Genomic DNA, 26388 nt, shown 5'->3' with positions numbered 1-26388 from the left:
CCTGAAGGAGATAAAATGGATGGATGGCATATGGCACAAACATAAGGATATAATATTGTTACCTTTATAGACCAGAAATAATGTATAGGTTGTGTTATTACTATGATAATCTTAAAAATATAATTAGCATTTGTGGAAAGTCATTAGCAAACTTGGTTTTTCTTGGGGAAAAATTACGTACAAGAGCCCTCTTATTGCACTAGTCTCCAAGCCCCTCATTTTTTTTTTTTTAAACCCGCACTAGACGGACTCCGGAAATTACAAATAATTTTAACATACAACTTCACTGCTGTGATCTGGAGTCTTTTCTTGTGTATATAGAAGAAGATGAAAAATGAATGCAATTATGGGATTTGGAACAAAGCCACGTGTAAACACAGCTGTGTGACTTTTCCTTATAAGAAATTTTAAAGAGGACAACGTACATTTTGAAATTTACCAAGATGCTAGAGTCAAGGTTATTGTAGCCATTAGGCTGGAAAAACCGGACATGCTGAATCAGAACGGATTTTAGCTGATCTAGGGCTGACAGACCTTAATCAACGAGTACATTTAACTTTTTTTGTAGAATAATCGTTCATTTTGATTAGGATCATAATATTATCGTATTTTAAAAAACACATTTAAATTAACATCTACATCATTTTAAGATGTAATTATTTGAAAGTTATTTTATGTTGAATAGTAATCCATAGCCCTGATTCATACTGGCCCAAATACAACCTGAACAACTTTTCTCAGTCTGATGCGTGGAAGAACCCATCCGATACTGTTAAGTAACACACGAAATATAAAAAAAAGTACACTTGATATGAAAGTATTTTAGTGACGCTAACGTTGTGTGCTAGTTTTTATGTTTATTGATTTTATTTTTAGGACGCACCGAGGTAACTCATTTAGCAGTTATTGATTTTCAGTATTGGAGCCCCTTCAAAATACTGTTATGTCGGAAGATGTCTGTTTTTCTTTCTGGACGACTAAATTCTCATTTTAGCTATTTCTATTTTTTTTTTCCAATTAAAAAAAATGCCGTAAATTATGAACTGGATATATGCCAGATGTTTGGAGACTAAATAGGCTCTACAACACGTACTGTATTACTTAATTGGCTTGCGATCAGCTTCTTTTCAAGAGCCAACTCGGAGGCAGAATACAGAACTTTGATGTCGCATGATCAGGAGGTTACAAAGGCGAGGCCATCTCGTCCTCTTAGCCAATGGATCCGAGGATGTGGTCCAGAGGTTGTGTGTTTTTTTTTTTGTGAAAGATCCTGGTGTCACAGCTCTGTTTGTAAATATGTATTTTATGTCTGAAAGTCGTTTCACGTATTTAGTCGACATCTCGTTCTCGTCCGCATTACAAAAGCAGACGTAAACATAAATGTATGGGATTTGTGCAGTCTGTCAATTTCAGAACCAACCCTTCCGTAATTTTGTCCAAATCTCTTCATTGGTAAAAGAAACGAGGAGAAAAATTGTTAGTCGCTTCTACAAACACAAAAAGACCTTTGCAATTAAGCAAAACCTTTTATTGGCAAGATCCATACAGTAGCTTTCAGCTGGGCAAAGAATGCATTCTCTCGGAACTCAAAAGGAAATTAATATCTGCTTTATTAAATTATACACCAAAAGACTTCATATAACAGCATGATATGTATGACTATTTCAAGTACAGAAGTGTTGTTGCTTATTATGAACGATATTAAAAAATAAATTCAAGCAAATAGCTAATTTAAAAAAATACACCATCTGTTTATAAAATCAGAGAGGATAAATAACTTTTAAGATTACACAAATTACTGGAAGATATTTTGTAGGAATACAAAATCACTTTTGGCTGAAATCACAATGTGTATATGTTTTTCAAAATAGAATTTAAAAATCACATTTAAAACATCTGCAAGAAACTGCAACTCTTATTATAATGTAGCTGATGCCTCTACTTGACTTTATTAAAAATCAAGTTAATTTCAAATGAATATTAAGCTTCATATGAGTGTCAGAAGCTTTTTTAAAAAAGAGTGTTGATTTGGTCATTTATTTCCAGTGAACCTAGGTCAGACAGTATAGCAAAAATTTATCAGAAGTAAAAAAAAAAGCTGCATGATACCTAGGTTTAAAGAGCTCAGTACAACAATGCTGGTAACTGTTTCACAACTCTTCCCAGAGCACACTGTGGGTTAACCAAGAGGGTTAAGCCAAATTTACTATGAATAAAACACTCGTTAAACATCTTCCATCACACTTCATTCTTGGTGCTGTTTTTCCCCTGAGAACCGCATATTAAAACAATTATTTTGAGAGGCTCTGCTAAGCTCTCCTCAGCTGTCACGGACAGTTCCAATAAGGACACCTTAACAAATACGACCGCTGGATCAAAGCTTAAGAACCTGGGTATCAGTCTGACCCGGAGGAAATCCATTTCTTTGCCAAGGGCAAATAAGATAGAGATGAGGAGGACCAACACACAGATATCCTTTATTTCTATTGAAAGAGATGGTGTAAAAATGACAGATCGCTCTTCGTGCTGTTTTCACCTGAGCTTCAAGAACTACCGATTCGTAATCACATTTTGTCATGGATAGATCAGATAAAAGGGCTGACAATACATTTCACAGCTTCCACATAGGAATGTACAAATAGATTAGAAATACAATAAAGATATATTCTGAATAAACCTCATTCACATTCAAAGCTTGTTCAGCGTCAATATTGCTTCACAGTTGCTACACTGCTCATAATAAACCCATATTTAATACAAAATGCATAAAAAGTTAAAAGGGCTATAAAGTCGGAATTAAAAAATAAAAATAAAAAGCCATTTAAAAGAATTGGCCCTAATGTGATTGGATCTGTCTTTGAATCTGTCTTCCCTACGACAGACTGACGTCCCATCTAGGTTGTCTCCTGCCTTGTGCCCGTTGCTTGCTGGGATACCTTGACCTTGTACTGGATAAGGCATCAAGAATATGAAAGGATGACATGACATACTAGCCAGTACTGGGGTACTGTCCAGCCAAAGTGACCTCATTCTTTCTGGGACAAAATGAGTGGAAAGAAACACACACTTGTGTGAAGACACTGTAAACACTGACTTAAGACGACCTGAAACATTGACTTCATTTGGGCTCCTTGCCAATACCACATCTCCTTCAGATCAGTAACACGATTACAATAAGTACATCTGGCTCCAAAGTGCTACTGTATAACATCTTAAAAAACAGTGGCATTGCAAAGCTACTGGAATAATGCATATAAAATGAAACTCCAAGTTTCCTGAATTTCACGTTGCCTGAATGTGCAGGCAATAATTGTGTGTCCTATAAAAGCAGCACCACCACAAAATGATCATGAAAATGACATGCAAAAAAAATAAAACACCTGTATTTCTGGATATTGTAATCAAAATAGTAGCAAATGCAAAAATCTCTGGAACGATCCCTGAATAAATTCCCTGGAATGTTCAGTGACACCTGCAATAGACATCAAGTGTCCCAAAAGGAATAGGAAATATATACCCTTTAACCTTGCGCCAAGCTTAAGAAATTTCATTGCAACTTCAAGCCTCCAGATTCTAACACTGCTCTGGGATGGTTCATAGAGAAGAAACGAAACTTTACAATACCCATTGAAGTCCAAAATAAACCATCCAAAACAATTGACACTTAGAAATAAATGCACTTTCATGTTAATGTATTTTAAATAATCTCCTTCAGCATACGCATCATTTAAAAAGCACGTTCTAACTTAACAGTAAAATAAAAATACATTTCAGAGTTTATATGGCATGCCAAAAAAAAGAGAGTTCGGACAGCACCTTTACCCTGTCATTTGAAAAATTAAGACATTTTATTATTTGTGTGCTATGTATAAATACAATTTTCTCCCGGAAGATTTCCTTGTTCTGTTTTTCTATTCATCAGTTGCTGGTAATAACTTTAATAAGTAATATGTTTGGTAATAAGCTGGTAAACCATTTTGGTATGATATTTTAGAAAAAATCCTCTTGAGCAGAACAGCCACTTCCAGGACACTTCTGCCATACAATTCCCCATTCATTCTTGTAATTATGGCATGCTTTTTAAATAGGAAAATCCAGACAGCAGTAGTTTTTAACACCATTTTTCTTATATAGAGAAGCAATAAAAAAGGCAAACAGTAATAGGATACAGAGTTAAAAATGTAGAACTAAAATTAAGGGAAGCATTGATAAAACTTTACAAAGAATTAGTAAGAACTCATTTAGAATATTGCAACACATTTTTAAATATAGATGCTCTCAAATCAGCCCAAAGAACAAGCAATATTTCCAGATTTCAAGGAATATCATCCATAAAGAAAAGAACACCAGGGGCTGGTGTGAAGCACTCATTAAATTCTGAAATTATTTAGCCGACACTTTTTTCTGAAGTGACTTCCATTTGTACACATCCATACATCTGGGTTTTGTACTGAAGTCGTATGAGTGAAGTACCACATTGGAGAGTCCAGGAGAAGTAGTTCCACCATAATTTCAGCCCACATCTTTCTAGTTATAATTCAGAGTCCAAACCACTGCTCCCTGAACCCACATTAACCTCAAAGGTACTGGCAAAGTCAACTCAATTGAGTTCTTCAGGCTCAACAGACTGAGAATGGAACACACTTCTTCTTCCAAAGATCTGCAGGAGTCGGTCACGAGCCAGTACAGCTATTGAGACTCAAGCCTTGTTCTGCCATCAGAAAATGACTGAATAGGATTCACGGATCAGTTAACACACAGCCACCCATGAGCTAAATGGATCGACTGGCTTCCCTTCACTGTAAGCGTTCCTTCATTCTTATAGGTCTTCTGTAAAGGGGAGCAGGGATTAAAGAAGAAAGATGGTACTACCAAATGACGAGGAAATAAGCTGAGAGCAACAGAAAGAAATAGCTGTGTATGGGAAACTCCTTTTAGGTAGAGAAGGACACAAAGACCTTCTCTACAGTATCTTAAATGGCAGGCGAATCGAACCCTAGTGGTATTGCAGACACAAAAACACAAAAAGTTTCACCTAACCCATGTCTTCCACCAGTTGTTAGAGATATTTTTCTACTCGACCTGTTTCACGACATGAAAAATAAAGCTGTAAATTAAGTTAACACCGCAGACCTCAGTGCACAACATGCACTATGTGTAGCAGAAGGATGCCCAAAGCCCGTCTTCATTTGCGTCACCTTCTGCGCACGGAGAAGGTCTCTGCGTTTATAACCCAGCCCCGGGATGTGTAATGCTTCAGCAGGTGCTTCCAGGCAGTACTGCAGTTCAGCAATTTTTGGTTCCCTAGAAAAAACACCATAACATGGGCTGCACCAATATCCACAATGTCTCACCCAAGAAAATAATCACAAGTGTCTCAAGCCTTTTCCTACATCAACTGGTATATATCCTACTGTGACGGATCCCCCTTAGTTGGTAGCGTAGCAGTGAAACCCATACAACCTTCCCTTTATAGGGGAAATTAAGTGACAAACAGATCAACCTTGATGTTAATCTGCCCTCCCAATCCTGTACTCATGCATATGAGTGGATCGGGAAGGAAGTAGCAGTGGAAAAACCCCACATGGTCGACCCTGTTTAGGCCAGCCTGCTCTGCGCGTCTTCTTGTTTACAGACAAGCTGGCACGGCAGTGATCCAGGCTGCTCCTTCATAACGAAAGTGTTTTTCTTTTAAAACAACTGGAATTTTTTTAAACCTTTAAGTTTGCCACAACAAATCTCACCCCGAGATCTAGGGCCTTACCATCAAGCAGAGTGTGAGGGTCTGAGCAGATGTCTGTCTCTTCTGAACGTCTTTTATAGAGACGTCCACAGGTGCAGCCTGCCTTAATTTCCTCTCAAGAATGCAGTTTGCTGTATTTGGGATGTTTCAATGCTGCCCTCTAGTGGCTCAGCCCAATTTGTTACATTCCAATTCTGTCTGCCCTGTTACACCTACCTATGATACACAGTCCTTCCTGGGCTCGTGTGATGCCCACATTGACTTGATTGGGGTCGCCAACAAATCCCACGTATTTGGAGAGCCAGCCCTTGCTGGGTTCAGTCTCAATCTCCGAATCAGGACAGGAGCGCACTGTTGACAAGATCACATAGCGCCATTCGCTTCCTAGTAGACAGGGAAATAAAACACACAAATTAGGTAATAATCAGAAAGGTACAATTTTAACCCTGTCCATAAGTCTGTGAGTTAGAATTTGTATTTATGAGTTTTTGTGAAAATAAGGAAGACTACTTATACTGTAGTGATGAACGAGGAAATGAGGTCACCGAGGTGAAATAATGACACATGGGTTAGAACTGCTGCCTCTGAGCATTTGTGTCCTGGGTTCGGTTCCAGAATTGGGAGGCTAACTGCTTGGAGTTAGTACGTTCTTCTTGTTTTGTGTGGGTTTCCTCTGGGTGTTCCAGTTTCCTTCCAGAAGCCAATTAACCTGCCATTATGTCTTTGGATTCTGGGAGGAAACTGAAACTCCTGTTGGAAACCCACACAAAACAAGAAGAACGTACTAATTCCAAGCAGTTAGCCTCCCAATTCTGGAACCGAGCCCAAAAAACTGGACCTGGTGTGAATGCGTGCATGTCTGTGTCTGTGTATCTGCCTTCTGGCGCACTAGCATGTACACTGCCCTGTGTGCGATGCTTGCTGGGATAGGCTGCAGCTCCCTAGCGACCCTGAATTGGAAGAAGTGGTTAGAAAATGGATGGATGGTTGATCCACTGAAACAAACACTTCACAGCGCAGTTTGGATGGGACATGTTATGTCATTTTAACGCAGGACTTTGGCTTTGTTCAAGGGGTATAAACCCACCATCACCCAAAATGCACTGCATGGGCATCACTTTTGGGTGGCACACATGTGAAAGAAGTAGCAAGTTTGTTTCCTTCAGCTGCAGAAGAGCAGTATGTTTGGTGCCTTTATGTAAATTAAAACAAAATGAAAACACCAGTTGTGTTTTAGCCATATTCTTACTGCCGCATATAAAAACAATGCTCACAATATCCAATTAGAATTTTTTGCAGCTGTCATTTAAACACCTAGGACTGTATAGCTATTATGTGCACAGTATTTGAAAACCACCAGAAGGGACTGCTGTGTAGCTCAGTTTAAAAAGTGAGCTCTTGATGGTTGAGCCTATTAGTTCTCACATTGCTGGTTTAAGTCTAGGATTTGTCGTAAGTTAACTGGGCCTAAGATTTCCCAGACAGCTGAACACATCTAGATAATTGTCTATGGGGTTGAAATAACTTGAGATGTCCAGTAAACCTTTGAATTAGTGTGCACCAGTGACACCTGAGACTAGATGGACGACTGGTTCTGTCAGAGGAGAAGATTCCCAGCTTTTTTTTCCTCTCCAGGGGCATGATCATGTCTGACAATTTCAAAGGGGAAAAGTATAAAAAGTCCAAAAAGAGAACTAACCTTGGCTCTTTGTGATAGTGCTTACTGTAATTTCTGCTCTGTTTAGTCTTTTCTTGATCTCAGAAACCTGAGCATTGTAAGGTGTGAGAATAGCGATGCTTTCTGGGCAGATGTTGGAGTCATTTATCAGGAGCTCAGCCATGTACACCTTTGGAGCCAGAAAAAAGGCAAAAATTAGGTTCAATAACTATTATACTTCTTATTTATTTCAGGAATGGATCCTTACAAAAAAATAGAAAAAACTGGAATAACCACAGAGATAGGACTTCCTGTATCAATAGTATATATGCACTTATACAGAGTTACAGAAATAAATATTCACATCCTGTGTTTTAAATTATTTACTAGAAATAAAAGATGTCACTTTCTATAATTAATGTCTTGTCAAATAAAGAGAACACATATTGTGAAATAAGCATTCCTAACAAACTCTGACAGTAACATAAATAAACCCCCAGTGCCGAACAAGGAAGATGGAAGTGGGATGTGTCCAGAACAACCCTGATGTTCTTAACCTTCCCATCCCTTGCATGACCTGTAACTCCATTTCCCCTGCTACTCAACACTTATGTCAAATGGCTGATCCTGTTTGGCCAGGGTCATTATTCAGATATGTTAAACTAGCGCCCCTGATATAGAAGCAGTCTAAGGTTTACTAAGGTTTCACCACAAGACTGAATTCTCCCCCCCACCCCCGCCAACTCCAATCATAAAACTCTACAGGTGCACCACAAAACCCAAAGCGTAGACATCCTCTGTCTTATGCCCTCCTCTTTTATAGAGAGAAATCAGCTTGTTGATAGAGACAATTACAGCTGCTTTCTCCAATAACCATGTGAAAAATGCAAAACCATATTTAGCCCTCTCTCTCGGTCTGTTCCTACACCACCCTCTAGCAGCCTGACCTTGTATGAACACTCAAGATCTAGCAGCTCCTTTACACAAACAATACTTTTCTTCATAAACCATAGGGATAGCTGTTTAAGCAACTCTACACTGAATTTTCAATTAGCCCACACTTGTACGTTATACAATTTTTCTTGAATCATGTTTTCATGCTGGTTTGAAGACCCCTTAGTTTACTTTAGTCAAACTATTATTGCCGTTTCTCAGTAAGAAAAATAACTTGATGCTTTGATCTGCTTCGCTAAATTCCTCTCAAACAGTATATATCTGTATTATTTGCACATCTTAACCAATGTAATGTATTGTGTAAGTTGCAACAGCTTGATAAAAATCTGCTGACAAAGACACGAGTGGTACTAACAGCCTGGTTAACTTCTCCGATGTTGGCTTTGGAGTTTTCGTTTCCTTTCTCAGTGGACACTACCAGGCTTATCTCCTCTCCCACGATGTGTGCAAAAAGTGTCTGGGCACTCTTATTGAAGTTATCCAGAAAGACACTTGTCTCACGCTGTACTGCTGTCTTCAAACGGCCCTCATAGGACTCCAAAGATGGAAATTCACAAATGTCTTTATGCTGAAGTAAAGAGAAATCAATATTTAGAAATACATGCATGGTCTCAATGCATGGTCTCTCTTCAGTGGCCAGTGCTAGAATAACAGATTTTCTTGACTGATTTCCAGTAAATGCAGTTGTTGAGATGCAATGCAGATTTCTATGGCATAGGGGAACTATTTTCATGAAAATATACAGAATGGGTCAATAAAAGTTGAAAAGTTTGTCTAAAGAAAGTGATTTGAAATTATTTTTAGTGTAAGAATAATATACCAAAAAAACACAAACAAATGGTGTATGTAATCATTTTCTTATTTCTTATTTCTTACAACATTCAAAATGTTGTTTCTGAACTTGAACTAATGACAATCACATTTGCAATTAATGTAAAACCACAAGTCTTCCCTTAGTCTCCAGCGGGAGAATCTTACCATTCTGTACTGGGTATCAAGCATCACGGCTCGGCGCATGTAGCGCTCAAACAGAGACTTGGACATGCCCAGCTTTTGGGCCATCTTGTTCTTCACGATGGGACGCAGCTGTTTTTGATCACCAAGCAGCACGATCTGAAAGGAAACTGCTGGTGAGTGACCGCGAGTCTGGAGCTCAGAGAGGAAAATGGCACTTCATTTAAACCTCTGATTTCCAGACAACCTCATAAAATCATGCTTGCAACTGTTAGCAAGAAGCTCAAAAACCTGTGGCAATGCATGCGTGTCTTATATACTGTAGCGTTAATAAGTGGGCTTCAAGCAATATCAGCTGAGACACTCATTCAAAACTACACTTTGAGAAGCACCTTTATCCCACCTATTTTAGAGGTTTTAGAGGTGTGCCTCTAATTATTAGGTTTGCCTTGGCAGTACGTGTGGGTAAGCATTTATCTAGTTTGCCTTTCTTTTTTTCAACCATTACTTTTCAAATTAACATAACAACCCCCATCTTCTAACATTCTGAATCAGTTCTGACATCTATTATTTTAGGTACTCAGCCTTGCCAAGGACTGGGAGCCTTTCTATAAAATGTGGTGACATTCAGATGTCTTTCTTACCTGTTTATTTTGAACTATAAAACAGTTTTTAAACCTAACCCTTTAAGAGCCTATAGAAATGTTTTATACACTTAAATTGGGAGAGAGAGATTCGTCTTTGCCATCTCTTGTTTCACTGTCATGTGAGCACTAAAGGGTCAGCAGTTGAATCCCCCTTTCTGGGATCCTTTAAGAAAGGCCTTGGTGTGATTCTTGGATGACTTTGGATTGATTGCAATATTTACAGCATTCTTTTCCAGCAGAATGAATTGTATGGCCTCCTCTTATTTGTAGACATTGTTATAATCTTATGAGCTCTGAGAAATATTGAATAAATAACAGCGCTTTCCAAGAACTTTTGGATAGAAAGGCTGGTGTTTTCTCATTGTATTTTGAACATACCTACAATTGTTGGTCTGGCCTAATTATAACTATTTGGCAGAGTAAAGATATTCTTTGCCTTTTGCCTATGTGATCATATACTTCTTTAGTGTCCTTCAGACACAAAGCAGGCAACTACAAGTGAATCCCAAGAGATCATTGTGCCTGCTCCCAGTAATGATTCCAGTCTGCTACAGTAGGTCTCTGCTCCAAGTAATGATTCCAGTCTGCTACAGTAGGTCTCTGCTCCCAGTAATGATTCCAGTATGGTGGGGGATGAGGCCATGAGGAATTCAGACATGCTTGCTCTGACCAGGTAGTCTATTGAGCCATTCAGCTTTTGGCACAGTGCAAGTTACACTGCATTGGACACGCTGGGGGAGTGGCACCCCACTCAGTCAGTTTTCAGTGACCAATACCCAGCTGGCTCCCCCAGAGTCCCAGGTGGTGCTCTGTCAGCTGAGCTTTGATGCCTAGTAAATACTGGATACAGTCAGGTGTGACATCACCCAGGCTACAAAAACTGTGATTCCTGAGCAATAGAGCTCAACCTGCCCTTTAGAGAGAGTGCTCCTACTGGTCTAGCCACTCAAGAGTCCTACACTTTAAGGCTGCCTGTATCTGGAGTGACTTTCTTGGCTTATATGCTCCTGTCTCACAGGTCGTGCAGGAGAGGGTCAGCAAAACCATGCAAAACTCAAGCTCACGCATTGAGTCTCAGAGCCACTTACTAACCAGTTCTCAATGGGAGAGTTTGTGGAAAGCGCACACAAAAGCTTACAAAAGCTCTTCAGAGGTATGGAGATTTCTGAAACACCAATTAAACATCATTATGAGAAACACAAATATTAGTGTGTAACACTAGATAGCTAAATAGCCCTCCTTACACAATCTTAACAAGTAGACATCCAACAGCATAACATTGCATAACAGTGTAGGTAAAATCTCTGGATCGAGAAATGGGAAGAGCTCTTCCCATTGATTTAGAGAAGTGATTATCAGAGGTTAATTCTGTATTTAAAACAACAGGAATACAGGGGACCTAGTACAAAAAGTTGTATCCCCAGTCTTCTATCAAAAGGACTTCTAAGATCACAGCAGTCGCTCAGACTAAAAGCAGGACAAATGATTTGCAGGATATTTGCTGTGTTGTGTGTGATAATCTACAGTAATAGAATTTGAAAGCTTGCTGTGCTGCATAAAATAGTTCCTGTCATACACCATTGGAGGTGGGGAATAATAAGTATGCTGATGTAATGCACTGTACATGAATAATGTCACCTGTCCACTTCCAGACTGATGAAAAAAACAACAGATTTCTATCTAACCTTAGTGCAACATTTAGCAAACAAGTATTTTCTGCTGGGTTATGTTTCTCTGCATTATTCTGGTGGTATAGTACATATGCTGTACAATACAGGTCAGAAGGGACCTAGTTCATTTCTTAGCATTCTGGCTTTTCAGTCTGTACTGTTTATCAAATGATAACACTTCAAAAGTACCTTTGACCAGTTGGATTTCCTACTTAAAAGCAATATAAATCTGTTACTGAGTAAATTAAGGGTCTGCATTTAACTTACAATCTCAGTGACTGTGTGTTCTAACTCATAAATCCCTCAAACATTGAGCATAAATCTAAGTGTCTATTTAGTTTGTATTTCAGTCGTGGGATTTTCCAGTTCAGATATACTGTATACAGTTTATGACTGCACAATTATGTTTGACAATATTCATTTAAACATTCCATAGACATGATTTTCATCAAGTTCCAAACTAATCAGTGTTAAAGATAATGCTCAGTTTAGGCTGTGCTGCACAAATGGCCTAGGGCATTAAAGAGATTGGCCCATCAGTTTTCTAACCTCTTTATCCAATTCACGGTCATGGGAGAGCTGGAGCCTGTCCAGGCAAGCAACGGGCATAAGGCAGGGTACCTGGACGGGACACACACACTCACACCAGGCACAGTTTTCCCAGAAGTCAGTTAACCTACCAGCATGTCTTTGGACTGTGGTAGGAAACTGGAGCACCCAGAGGAAACCCACACAAACACAGGAAGAGCATACAAACTCCACACAGAGAATACCCCAGTTCCAGAATTGAACCCAGGACCCCAGCACTGCGAGGCAGCAATCCTGACCACTTGTGCCGACCTGAGATTGTCCCCTATTTCCTTATTCTACTTTAGTCTCTACATTTGTCAAAATGCCCACTATCTGTCGCAACAGTCCAAAACATTTTGTATTGCAAGAAGGACTGCTCTCAGGCTTTGACACTGCCAGGACAGTGCAGTTTTGAAAGACAGGGATAAAAACTCCAACGGACCTTCTCAGGTTTATGGCTGACCAATGGGACCAGGGCCTGAGGCTCTGTTGCCATGGCGCACTCGTCAATGAGAATCTGCCGCGCACTGACTTTCTGGATGAGGTTTGGGGTGGAGGCAGCAGTACAAGTGCACAGAATGACATCATGGCGCTCCAGTTCATACAGTCGAGCCTTGTTGAGAACATCCTTGTATCTACATGGAAAAAAAGGAAGAGAAATCAGTCAAAGGCACATGTCGTTTTATCTGACCAATCCAAGTCTGATGACCAATCAATGATGTCTCAGATATCTAGAAACGTCAATGTACTGTACCTGTCTACTACAATACATGAATGACAAAAAAACGAAACAAATCTACAGCAGGCAAATAAAATGCAGGACCGCTTATCCAATTACAAGAGCTGCAATAACAATTTGGCAGAAATGAACGGAGCTTGAATCATATTTACGTATTGATTTCAGCATCTGTCAGGTCCTCCCCGTTCTGAATCCTTATGTCAAAGGTATTTATTTTCGTCGAGAAAGGATTTTCCTCCTCTCTTATGCGGTGGTGTAAAGTAATGGACCTGAAACAAATCAGGCATAGAAATCATAGTTGGTTAACCTATTTACAAACATGCCCTGTGCACTTCAGTCATTTAAGGAAGAGCTGGGGAAAGCTCACTGCCAGTGTCCAGAGCTGAGTACCTGAGTTCTGGCTTGGATCTCTCCTGCCGCAGTGACTTGGGCGAGAGCTGCAGGATACTGCCAGGGTAAGGGTACTCAAGCATCTCCATCTGTCGGCTGTACACCCTCAGTGGCTTCATCTCCTCCCCAAATTTAAGCAGGTACTCTGCAGTCCACAGGCAACATCAGACAACATGGATGTTAATATTGAATTCAATTCAGTTCAAGCTTTATTGTCCCCTAGGGGAAATGTGTTTTACGGCACAAACACAACACAATGACAAATATACAGTACATCATCAAAAGGGAATAGATTACACATGTGTTACAGGAGAAAAGAAACAAGAGACAAGGTAGTTACTTTGCATTGTTTAAGAGTGTGATTGCAGTGGGAATGAAAGATTTCCTGAGTCTGTTGGTTTTACACCTGGGGGCACAGAGGCGTCTCCCAGATGGGAGAAGTGTGAATTCACAATGGAGGGGCTGAGACACACACTCCCTGAGGCTTTTCTTAGTCACCCTCTGTTTGTAAAGGATGCTCAAGTTGATTTGATTATTCCCGATTATTTTGCCACTTATATTCACTCATTTACCCAGTCTATTGCAATTACCGGTACTTATGTTGCCAAACCTATAAGTGAAGCAGTATGTTAAGACACTTTCAATGAATTATCTGTAGAAACGTGTAAGGACAGTTTTATCTAGCTTAAAGCAGCTGTGTTTTCTGAGAAAGAAGAGTCTCTGTTGGCCTTTTTTATAGATCGTGTCACAGCATTCGTCCCATTTTAGGTTTTTGTCAATGACCAGTCCCACGTACTTATAGTCATCGACTATTGTTGAGTTAGTTGAAGTTTCGCTCCTCTGAGCTAAGTCAGAGATCACAGATGTGTTCAAAAAAGCTGAGACTTTGTCCTGCAAATGGGACAAATGTAAACCTGTCCTCCGGCAGGCTTATGACTCTTTCCAAAGTCAATGAAAAGCAGTCTGATTTGATTTTAACCTTCTTTATAAATCTAAATCCAAAACCTTGCTCTTGAATCTGGAATCTGAATTATAGATAAATATTAAGTATTACATATAATTTTCAATTTTATTATTTTATTGCTCTTTCCTATAATAAACATCGGCAAAAAGAAATTGTGTATTTGCTGCTGCCTACATTGCTACATAGTGCATGAGCGCAGAGGTCCTACAAACTGGTCTGTAGCTGTTAAGAGCATCTGCAGATTCAGACAGCTCAATGAATGTTTCAGTTTCCACGCTTTCTGTGGGTTGCTGTATTTCAATGTATCAGATGGTCCATTTACCATTGCAATAAGTTTAACATTCTAAAATAAAGTTAATGTTGAAGTCTCGTTCATTTTTCATTTCATTTGGTCTTTTACCAACGTGTATATTATAGTCACAACCGTAATGCTGACCGCTGTTCAAGTAAGTCAAGAAAATATAAGGGCATAAAATGTTCCATTCTGATCATTACTGCTTTCCACAAAACTCATTATTGCTCATTTCTTAATACACACTATCACTGGTACAGATTACATGACACCCTGCAAATATTGCAGACTAAAGGAAAGCTGCTTACACTAAAGAACATTTGGAACACAGTCACTGTGCCTCTATGAAATCTTAGTGAAGGCACTACAACAAATATTCTATAAGAATAAAGAGGAAACATCAGTAAAGATGAGAAATGATTATGAATTATGAACTTATAGAAGGTATATTTCTATATCTTGTATTTAAAACAGTTACAGCACCAATCTACTGCTGAACTGCACTAATAGGATTGAATTGCTAACTTTCTGCACCAAGTCACCCGAGTCCCCTGAACTCGTCTTGGTTCGTACTGTGGTGGAATATGAAAAGATGAGAAAGGAAATGGACACGTGCCAGCAACCACATCGACAGACTTGTTGGAAGGGCCACAGTACAGAATGACTTCCTTCTTCTTCCTCTCCTCGGGGTCTGTGATGAGTCTGGGAGTCTTATGGTTCAGCTTGAAGAACCAGTACACGATGTAGGCGCCTACCACTGTTTTTCCTGTTCCTGCAACACCAGATATTTGGTTTAAATAGATCTGTTGTCACAGCCAATGTAAATATCCCCTTACTGCTAGTGCCTGCTTTCTGTGTGTTTAACTTAAAAATTTCATATACAGCATATCGTATGAGCTCGTGTGAAACATTATTACATAGTAATGAGAATATCTGCTGGTTTTAATTAAGCTACAGAATGACGTTTCATGAGTGATCAGTAGGCAACAATTTTATAGAAGCTCATGGGGTGTCTAGGAAACACAGAGGTCTCAAATACAACTTTGTAGGTCACAACTAAACATACTCTCTGAAGACTTAGGACAATTTAATTGTGTCCGCTTAAAAAGATGATTGAATAAACTATGTAATATATGTCTGACCAAAATTTGAGTTCCCTTCAGTCTCCATGGAGCAGTGTTGTGTTAATTGAATTGGTTGCTTGCTTAATTTCAGGTCAGGTCAGGTTTCTCCAAGACCAGGGTGAGAGACCTCTTACCTCCTGTACAGCAACATTAATTGAAAAGGTCTGTGAAATATTCACTGCTATGCCATTTTAAACAGGCAGTGATATTACTGAAGACTGCAGCTGGGCTTATCTACTTTACTTGTTGATATTCTTCCTGTAATCAACTCCACTCTTTATTTTTATTTATGGTATTTTACACACAAGCCAACATAAGGACTCTTTTCTGAGGCAATTTTCTTGTCAGCATAAACAAAACTGCCTCAAGAATAACAAACTGCCGTATCTCTCTGAGAACATTTCAGGTGCTTTGGATAGTCCCCACACAAGTCAATAATTCAGTGAGTACACCAATTTGACTTCCAGCCTGCCTGGCTGAGGGAGTGACCAAGAATGGTTGTGTTTAGAGAGCTTGTCTTCTCCCGTGAATATGTTTATTGCTAGTATTTTAGAACCTGGATAAAGGACATATTGTTTTGAATATATTTTTTTATCATGAAAACAATATTTCAAATCAAACAGTACAAGACTGAAATAAGACATTTTTCACAGGAAACAAAACAGAAATCTGTTTTTATGAGAAAGCAATTTTCTCAAAACTGGTTTAAATTCCTAAGTAATTTCCTGCATTGCTCTTGTTTCTTACCGGGTGGGCCCTGGATGAGAGTAAATTGATTTTTCAGCGCCTCTTCTATTGCATTGTTTTGACTCTCATTCAGTCTGGGGAGACCATGGGGAGGGTCTTGTCTCATGATTTCCCTTTTTGGGATTACAGATTCCTCACCTGCAAATCCAACAGAGGGTCACAGAGACAAACAAAAAATAAATTGTTTTTACAAATCAATTTAAAATTACTGTTTAAGGTATAGTATCATACAGTTTGTAGCTAAGTTATACATTTCTATGTTATGTATTTATCCCTCAATTTATGAATATCAAAAACTGAAAATGAAATTCCTTTTACATGTGAAACCTTCCGATTTGTCGCCTAGGTTGCATTCTCCAAGTTCAAACCTTATTTAATTGTCTAACTGGTTAACAGCACTATGAACAGTATGAAAATGTTAAGAGGAAAATAATACATATTGTACATGAATAAACACCCTTACCTTAACCTGTAGTTTTTACAGACTTGGTTATGAACCAAACTTTGCTTTTTACTTCAAACTCTTGATTTTGAGATTTAAAATGTTACATTTACACAAATCTCTTCACACTGTATGTACAGGTGTCCTGTGCAGTCCAGGTCCTTAACCACTGAATGAGTGAGAATGAATGAGCTGAGAAGCAGGAAGCTCAAGGACTGGTCTGTAACTATCTGCCCAAATATCAGTGTTTACTATAACAAAATGTTCACGAAGTATAGTGGAGCTTCTAAGTAGAAGAGCACCTCACAGAATTTCATCATAATGCATAACATTTCAAATATATATTTTAACAAATGTGAAAAATGTTGTGTGGAAAACAAGAGTGTGTCTGAAATCTAATTTTCAAAGGAAATATCCATAATAGATGCTCTTTTTAACACTCCTTGTAATCCCTTCAATTCCATAAACTGCATGATATTTTAGCATGAACAGCCAATTTAAATTTATTTATGGGGACGGCTTAAGGGTTAAATAATTTAGTAACAGAAATCAAATCCTTGAAACGGGATTTCCCACTAATTGTGAATTACTGTACATGCAAAGCTAGGGTTGGTCTACGATCTAATAAAAATGTAAGATAAATGTTAGGAAAGATAGTGCGGTCTCTCATCAGGTTCACTATCCACCAGATGCAAAGGATTTATCCTGCATATCCTTGTTCAGTTGTAGCGCAGATCAGCAGCACAGCAGTATAACTTACAGTGTAAACGTGCAGCAATACTGACAATCTTACTTGCTCTGGGAATCCTGTGTCCAAGTGCTATCTTCTGAACAAGTTCATTTGCACATTTGAGGCTGTTCACAGCAGTTTCTTTGCGTCTAAAAAAATGCACATCATTAATACATTGTGAATCATGTGACAGGGCAGACTTTGTCCATTTTTTTCAAACACCTTAAAAATTGTTCCAACTGTTCTGACCTCCTAAAGGCTCATTATCAGCTGACTGGCTACTTCTGAGGAAATGGGCAGCATGCCTCTTGAAAGACATTTGAAAGCATCAAAGGGATGTATCAGCTACTGTACTCACACATCTGGAAGGAGTTTGGGGATCAGCTCCACTGTGAATTTTGTTTTCTTCTGGAACACACAAGTTGGGATGTTCTCTATGAGGATATGGTTGAGGTAGAAACCAACCTGTACAGCTTTGTTTTTTGAGCCATCCTTAGGTTCTATAGCGTATTTAGTGATACCATGGGCCACCCATGTGTAACAGCCTGGGTCCACCTGCTCATCATCTCCTGAAGGACATTCCTGCTTTAAACTTCTTTTTCGAATACACAAGAAGCACTTCCTGAGATCACATTCAATAGCCCATGCTTTTTTGCAGTCTAAAGGAAGAAAAAAGGTTCCTTCTATGCTCTTAACATCCCTCTTAAAGTCCATCTCCATATCTTCAATTATTATACTGTCACTATCCTCCACTGCTGTAGAGGCAGATTCCATTTCACACAGTGGCCTCCAGATTTTCATATAGTCCTCACTGTCATCATAGAAATTTTTGGCTGCATTCTTTGCACCTCCAGAGAAACATGTACTGGGATCACGAGCATGTTCTAGGCACACTTCAAATTGTGGACTGACATTCAGTAGCTGCACAGCAGGCATATAAAAACCACGTTTTACTTCAGCAGTTAACTGGACTTGTAGAGTGTCCCCAGGCTTCAGACTGAAGGGCAGCTTAACAAAGTGCTCATGTTCAAATTTATCAGTCCGTTTTCGGAACTTTTCAGAATCTGAAGTATTCATTTTGGAAGACTCGGACTTCTTCTCAGATTCTTCAAAGCCATCACGAAAGACAGATTTTGATATGTGTCTGTTGTCGCTCTGATCCAACTTTGTGTTCATCAAGAAAGAGCAGACTCTTTTCCAGTCTTCCTTCTTGAGAGCTTGAATGATGTCCTGCCACCTCTCTTGAGGGAGGTGGCCGGTGCATGGACAATTCTGCAGCAGTCTTTGCAGCTCGAGATGGGTCTTGGTGGTGTCAGTGGAGTAAACCCTTCTGCGCCATCCCAGACTCATGCACTCTTTGTCCTTATCGAACTCTGGCTGGTCTTCTAATTGCAAGTCCCTGTACATAATGGAGTACTTCTCTGATAAAGCGGTTTTGTCAAAAGGAAACGACACCTTGAAATTGTCACCATCTGGGTCAACATCCACAACAAATGCCAGCTTCTGTGTGCTTTGTTTTCTCAGGTTCATGGCAAGACAAATTATTTCAGCCTTCTTTTGGTAGTCATTGGCTTTTTCATTCTTCTCAACAATCTTTCCACACAATATATCAATTTCCTGTGGTGAGTATTGAACCGGAGTCTGACTGAGAGTCGCATGGAGCAGCCTCTGCAATATCACGTCCATGTAACGTCGAAGAGGTGAGGAAGCCTGGGTGTAGGAGTCGAGCTGCAGGGAATAATGTCCAACCTTTGATTCAGGTTTGGAGTTGGAGCGAAGTGTATAAGCTTTGCCAAGCAACCTCCTGAAGTGTAATATCACAGGCAGCAGCTGTGGGTGGATATCATCGGTAGAAATCAAATCTGTTATCTTGTCAAAATCTCTCTTCTCAGCTGCACTCTGTAGCCTTTTCCATGTGGATGTTAGTACACAAAAGGTTTTTTCAACTGCAGCTCGCCGAGCACAGCCTATATGGTAAGTTAAGTGCTCAGACATTGGTATTATGTCATTGTATTTCTGTCGAAAGTCATTCAACTCCTCAACCTTTGGGCCTTTCTGACATCTCAAAGGAGTTAAATACTTTGATAAATCTTTGTTAATCAAATAGTCAGATACAGAGCTATTGAACACAATCATGAGTTCTTCAATCATCTGATGGGCTCTCCTCTTCCCTGGGGCTCTGTAGTCATCAGGCTGATCGTAGCTCCAGTCCTCTTGAAGCCTGGCCTTTCTATGGACTCTGGAAAAGTGATAAGCGACTAGCAGGCAGTCCTCCGAAGTTCCAAACCCATAGTCTTCCTTCTTGTAACGTTCTCTTATAATGACTTCTGCTTTATCGTAAGAAAACTGTTTGTTGGACTTTATGTGGGACAGCACAAAACTGCTCTTCACAATTCTGTCTGTGTCCTTTTCTACTTCAAGAATCAAAGATATTGCCCTGCGATTACAGTAAGGCAAAAGGCTGCATAGTTTCGTACTGAGTGATGGGGGGAACATGTAAAGTGGCTCTTTGCCTGGGCGATAGTATGTAGCTCCACGTTCTCTGGCATAATTGTCTAAGTCTCCATCCATGGGAACACAACTTGCCACATCTGTAATATGAATTCCAATTTCATAGTGGGTATTTAAGTCCCTAACACTGAGCGCGTCATCTAGATCTTCGGCATTTCGTGGATCAATGGTAAAAGTTTGGTAATTTCGAAAATCATGCCTTTTTTCTTTGTCAGTTCTGGATTCACTGCACTTTCCTAATTCATTCAAGACAGGCTGAGGAATGTGTGGCCTTACATCAAATTCTGCATCAAGAACCTTTAGCCCTTCATCTAAAGATGTTCCTATAGTTAGGACCTCTGTGATGAAACCTAAAGGAAAGCAACAGTGCTCTTTCCATCCCACAATCTCCACAACAAATACGTGCATTCTCTTAGACTGTTCATTGAATGTTTGGTACTTAACTGCCTTCCATCTCCCATCTTCAAACTTAAAAATTGGAACTCGGTTACGGTTGTTCTTGCAACATAGGGTGCGAATTTTGGTGACACTGTTGTTTACAGGTATCATGACCTGAGTGACAAAGTCTTTGCCCTCTTTATGCTTCTTTAAATCTACATCTTCAAAGGTGCAAACAAACACTCTGGACTTCTCAGACTTCTTGAGAATTCCCATCACCTTCCCAAAGACAGATCCGTTTTCATTGGTAATTTCCACAACAACCTCATCCCCAGAAAAGGTCTTGCCCATGTTCCTCCTCCCATTGATTCTGATATGCACAGCTGGGTTATCAGAAACCATGACGTAAGCCCGATCATACTTTTCTATTACAATTTCCCCAGTTTTGTACTTGTTTGGTTGTTTCTTCAGTAAACTCTCCAATGAAGCCTCTTTCTCTGGATCAGAATGAAACATCTTCATGGGTCGGTTAACATTTTCTGTATCATCCGTAGACTCTTCTTCTGAGGTCTCAAAGGGCACATCACTGCAGTCATCCATCAGCTCCTGCAGTATTTCATCTGTGCTCGTAATCACTTCTGATATGACAGACTCAGAATCACTGCCAGTGTCCTCCTCATCCTTATCAAACCGTGCAATCTCCACCACTTCTTGGTCAATGTGCTCCATGGTGAGGTGCTGTGGGAAAGCACTGCCCTTCTCGATGCACTGCGCTATGTAGCTCCTCCAGATCTTAGAGCACTTCCCGAAGTAGCACAGAGCTGCCGCATCTCCAACCACGATGACCTGGGACTGCGCTCTGGTCATGGCAGTGTTCAGCACCCGCGGCTCGTTGAAGAACTCCAGAGCGGCTGAGCTCAAAGACAGCAGGCTGTCTCGGGTCTGAATGGTCGTCATCACGACTACTCTGAACTGCCTCCCTGCCCAAGAGAATACAAAATTACACATCAGCGTTACATTCTACATCCTACAGTAGCTCCAGTCATAACTGGTGCATCATCCAATACCTTGTACGTTTCCCAAATTCTCCACCGACACTCTGCCCAAGTATCTTTTCCGCAGTTCTTTTCTCAAAAGACCAACCTGATATTGAGAAGAGAGAAAGATTTGAAAATGAAAACTGTATCAATTGTACAACCATCTACAATCCATAATGGAAACAAGGCTGGTAACATTTCTAAGAAGATTATGTTATTGTGCTGATTTCATAAAAGAAGTGCCTTGAATTATGAAAAAGGTCCACACTTCTATGATGGTAATGCTTCCATACGTCTGACACACAAATAAATACAATTTACAGACCTTGGTGTCGCTGAAATATTGGCCAATCTCCTGACACTTTTCTGAGCCAAAATGATTTTCTTTAAAAAAAATCGAGGCACACAATAGTTTCCACAAAAATCAAATACAACAGCAAAGGTCAATATTTTCATACCTGGGTCCCCTCAGAAAGAACACAAACAGTCTGTTGTTGAGGATTTCCCCACTGAGAGGGCCAGTCTTTGAGCACACTCTGCACTATTTCTGCTACTTGAGCAATCTCCTCAGAATTGAACCAGGACATGGTTGTAGTGTCCAAATGGGAACTCCCGCGGACATGGTGGAACATCAGTGGATGGACCCGAGGATGAGTAGGGACATTTCCAACAGCTTTGATGGCATCACTCTTCCCTACATAGAAGTGAGTCGACACAAACTCCACTATCTCTCTCGTGGAGCGATAGTTCTCATTGAAGATGATTCTGCTTCTCGAGGCCACCTCGTGCTTCTCCCCCTGGTAGAAGTGAAAGAGGCGATTCAGCAGAGTGTGGTCAGAGTGCCGGCCCTCTTCCACCGAGAACAGCTTGGGGCCCATCTGCATGTGGTCTCCAGCGAGCACCACTCGGGTCCCCTTCCCAGCCAGAGCCAGGGGCATCAGCGCAGCGCACTCCAGCATCTGGGAGGCTTCGTCTATCAGGATGTGGGTGAAGTAGCCAGGAGGGAGCTTCAGGGGCTGGAAATAACTGGCCAACACTGTTGTTGTTATGACAACCCTGAAAGAGTCTAATGTCTTCCTGTCTGGGAATTTGAAAGACTCGCGATCTTCTGAAAGCAAGCAGTATTTTAAGGTAATGTCATCGGTGGCGCCCAGAGGCACTCCTTTTTTATTTGCCTTGACTCTCAGGGGTAATGCTTCAGGGTGTCCAGAGTTGACATAGGAATGGAAATGGTCCTTCACATATAAATCAGCAGAGCTGAAATAGAAGACACAGAGCTTTGTCAGTCACTACACTCTCTGCATTTCTGTTTAATGTCATTCGGGATCCATACATATAACCGTGGGATAAAACAAAGGTGGTTCCTGTTCACTAAGAGGTTGTAAAATTGTTATTATTATGTGGTAGAAGGAAGCTACACTACATGCAAAAAAAAAACAGTTTCTCACAAATCTAGTGTCTATGAGGTGCTGAACACCCTGTTAAAACTCAAAGAGAAGTATATCTATTATTCTAGAGCAACAGATGCTCTCCATGCTACAGATAATGACTCTTAGAAATCACTTACAAATGTACTGGACCTATTGATTCCAATTAGTAGCATTTTCACCACCTTCTTTTACACATGTAAGGCTACATATCTCTACCAGTGTCGCTGTGTGTGAATACAGGAGTCGTACACTATATGCAATAAGGTTACTTACAGTATCATGTGCACAACACATCATCACCATTTAGAGAACAAAGCCCTTTTGAACTTATAGTCTTATGTAACTTAATGACCTTTTAATGTCTTACATAATCTAAGGTATTGTTACTCAGCTACGTCTGCTGATTTTGACTTATAGTAAATTCAGAAAAGCCAAATTAACAGCGTTTTCCTTCTGGTGAAGGAAATCTCAGTTAACAAGGCTAGGATTAGAACATGACAGGACAGGTGTTATGGAATATATATATATAGAAAAAAAACATTTTAGTTAATGGAAAACTGCTTCAGGTCCTCCAAAATGTGCGGCATTATATAAACAATCTTTACTATTCCAGCACATGCTGTATTGTTCGTTAGGCCTTTTAAACAAAGGTTTTAGACTGTAAAGTGATCCGCATGAAATACCAAATCTACACGAAGTTGGCTATCAATTCCAGCTCTAGGACTAACCTGTTTGTATGGGTGCAGATAAGAACTTTGGTGCTGGGTTGACGAACAACTTCCTTGGCTGCTGTCGCCAGTGTGAAAGTTTTTCCAGTCCCGAAAGGTCCATAAATCAGTAGTGGAGCAACAGGTTTTTCTCCATCTGTGTCCCCAATGATGTAAGCCATGGCTGCGCTCTGCTTTGCATTGAGCTTGGAGAATGTCCCGCTGTGCACTGGCACAGAGCAGGCCGTCACATCTGGCAGCACTATGCCCACATCTGGAAGGAGGTCGACAGCCTGATGCCACTCGCAGAACTGGAGACGGTTCAGCTGAAACTGGACCTCCATCTCACGGGTTGTGTCCTTCAGGAGACCGAGGTCTGAGCAGCACCGCTTGGAAAGCTGTAGATGGATCTTGTTTTCACTGCTAGCATCCTGGACAATTATTGCTTCGAAGACCTTGTTGTTATTCACTGGAAAGGGAGCTATAAGAGCCGATCGAACTGCTCTTCTGAGCACATAGCCCTCGGGAGTGTCAGTGGTCAGTGCGTAAGGAATGGAGAGCATGGCAAAAAGCTCACCAGCAGGAGCGATCTTCATCCCAAACTGGGACGCCGAGAGGATTTCAGTCAGGGAGACAGGCCCTTGTAGACTCAGTCTAGACATAAGCAATGCAGCAGAAATCAGCATAATATTCTTCCTTTCTGACATTTTATTTTTGCCTTCCGTTGCAAAAGATAGTTCTGGCAAAGGAAACTTAAACTTTTTCTAGAACAAATCTTCAAAGCCTGTGTACAGTCATACTTTCTTAATCTACACATTGAGGTGACTCCATTTAATGGAATTATGTGAAATAGTTTATCTGTTTTCAATAACAATGAAGCTGGCCTTACTTTCATATGTTTTGCACTGAAAGGGGGATGTACTTTTTTTAACATGTAGAAGTGTACAACCAGGCAGACATTTGATCCTGAATTATTTATCTCTTATTTGCAAGTTACTATGACTTTAGCACTATCAACATAAAATCGATGGGTCAACCGAAGATGACAAATATTTGTCTTTTAAATACTAGAGACTCAGAAGTCGTTTGTGTTTTTTGGTCAGTGGATATTGGTGAACCAACAAACCCTAGTGAATCTTTTAACAAACACCGCTGGGCACTTTCTCAGAAAGGGGTCCATTAAGGACTATGATTTTTGTCTTATGTACACTTCCTAATGCAGTCTCGATACTGTTTGTGTTCAACCAAGAGTGGCAACTTATCATGTCAGTGTCTTTAACAGAGGGTCACACTCCTGGACTTGGGAACCCAGAGACTACTGATTTACAGTCCAGCCAAACTCTCTGCTTAATTGAACTCTCAATTGAGAACCTTTAATTGACCTCTTACTTGAAATTATATAGTGGAACCTTTGCAACACTCTTTTTCTACTCCGATGTTGGAGATTATTTTGATAAACACAAACATCTTTAAGATGTGTCTAAGAGCTGAAAATAATTAGGGTTAACTTGTTGAACAGAACCTATTCTGAGGTAACTCAGAGCTCATCTGGGACAGAAACCAGTAGGATTGTGGGTTCCCAAGGTGGGGATGGGTTACATCTCCTGTTGTATTGGGCAGCATGTACGGCTTCTCTAATGAACCACAGATCTGTTACCTTGAGGCCACCTCCTCCTGGGCCAGCTCTTCTCTGTAGAGGAAGGAGTGCATTCCGTCTCTGTAGTTCTCCCTCGTAAGGGGCTCAGTTCCTTCTGCTCTGGGTTTGTACCGCAGGTTCAGCTGAGGCGGCTTGTACTCCTTCAGCAGACTCTCCTCTGCCTCAGTCCTCTCCAGGCAGGGCACGATCATCCTGTTTCCACGGTGCCAGCGCTCCAGGCTCTGGCCACAGGGCCCGCTGCCCTCGGGCGTCTCCGCAGGGGGAGTCGGGCTCCGCTGACCCACTCGCACCCGGAGCTTCTGCAGCAGCACGGGTCTCATGTCAAAGTCGAACACCACCCACTGCTCGTAGAAGCCCGGGCTGAGAGATTTGAAAGTGACGGGGACGTCGCAGCTCATGTGGGATGTGCAGAACGTGTTCCCTGTGGCGTAAGTACAAGGGCCTTCGGGACCGATGTCACCCAGAGTAAAAACGGCTCCTTGTTCGTGTTTCAGCAAGGCGACGTGCACCAGGGGTCTCTGAGAAAACCCGCAAAAGAAAACGACTAAATAATGACTGATGCAAAAAGACATTTTCTTGGGAAAAGAACTCTTTCACAAAATTTTTCACTTAAACTCAGTGTTTTATTTTCTGATTCTGTTCCAAAAGTTCTTAGTTCTTATTAGTTACAGATACAGATTTGGTACAGATTTTCTAGTACAAAAAGGGGCTTTTTAACCTTATGGACGGCTATGGTGAAATTAATGATGTAACAGAACCACCACAATACTTCATATTAGCTGCAAGTGTATAATTAAAGTTGTTGAGATCACAATTTTCCGAAGATTCCTGTCAACCTGGACTAAAGATTGGTAAATAAAAAGCTCATTTACTTCTCATCTAAACTAAGTTGCATTAACATCAGTTCTTATAATGGTAGTAAAGAATATTGGGGACTATTAGATTAGAGACAACTATTGGAGACAACTAGATTGTTGAAGTTCAAAACACAGACATATTTCTACTCAATCCTCATGCTTACCTATAGTATAAGGCTCTGCATGAA

At 40.3% G+C, this 26388-nt stretch overlaps 1 protein-coding gene across 3 annotated transcripts in view; it reads right to left on the bottom strand.

Moving 5' to 3' along the window:
* Window positions 1-1513: 1513 nt before the first annotated feature.
* Window positions 1514-26388, bottom strand: part of LOC102689288 (3'-5' exoribonuclease HELZ2-like) — a 39134-nt gene continuing 14259 nt past the window's right edge. For 2 of the 3 annotated variants that reach the window (XM_006639459.3, XM_015364634.2), the window contains 16 exons: window positions 25344-25861; window positions 23708-24340; window positions 22008-22806; window positions 21580-21655; window positions 17982-21492; window positions 17687-17772; window positions 16452-16589; window positions 15197-15352; window positions 13325-13469; window positions 13087-13203; window positions 12638-12830; window positions 9333-9467; window positions 8710-8922; window positions 7443-7590; window positions 5960-6127; window positions 1514-5304 (listed from right to left, as the gene is read on the bottom strand). In XM_006639459.3, coding sequence (XP_006639522.2) covers window positions 5195-5304; window positions 5960-6127; window positions 7443-7590; window positions 8710-8922; window positions 9333-9467; window positions 12638-12830; window positions 13087-13203; window positions 13325-13469; window positions 15197-15352; window positions 16452-16589; window positions 17687-17772; window positions 17982-21492; window positions 21580-21655; window positions 22008-22806; window positions 23708-24340; window positions 25344-25861 — 7146 coding nt within the window. In that variant the 3' untranslated portion in view covers window positions 1514-5194. Of the gene's footprint in view, window positions 5305-5959; window positions 6128-7442; window positions 7591-8709; window positions 8923-9332; window positions 9468-11047; window positions 11121-12637; window positions 12831-13086; window positions 13204-13324; window positions 13470-15196; window positions 15353-16451; window positions 16590-17686; window positions 17773-17981; window positions 21493-21579; window positions 21656-22007; window positions 22807-23707; window positions 24341-25343; window positions 25862-26388 lie in introns of those variants that run through there. The other variant, XR_011181701.1, reaches the window with a different exon arrangement.

This window comes from Lepisosteus oculatus, chromosome 16, assembly GCF_040954835.1.
Source record: "Lepisosteus oculatus isolate fLepOcu1 chromosome 16, fLepOcu1.hap2, whole genome shotgun sequence".
NCBI lineage: Eukaryota > Metazoa > Chordata > Actinopteri > Semionotiformes > Lepisosteidae > Lepisosteus > Lepisosteus oculatus.
Note: the sequence above shows the minus strand (reverse complement) of the source record. Positions and strands in the feature narration are given on the sequence as shown.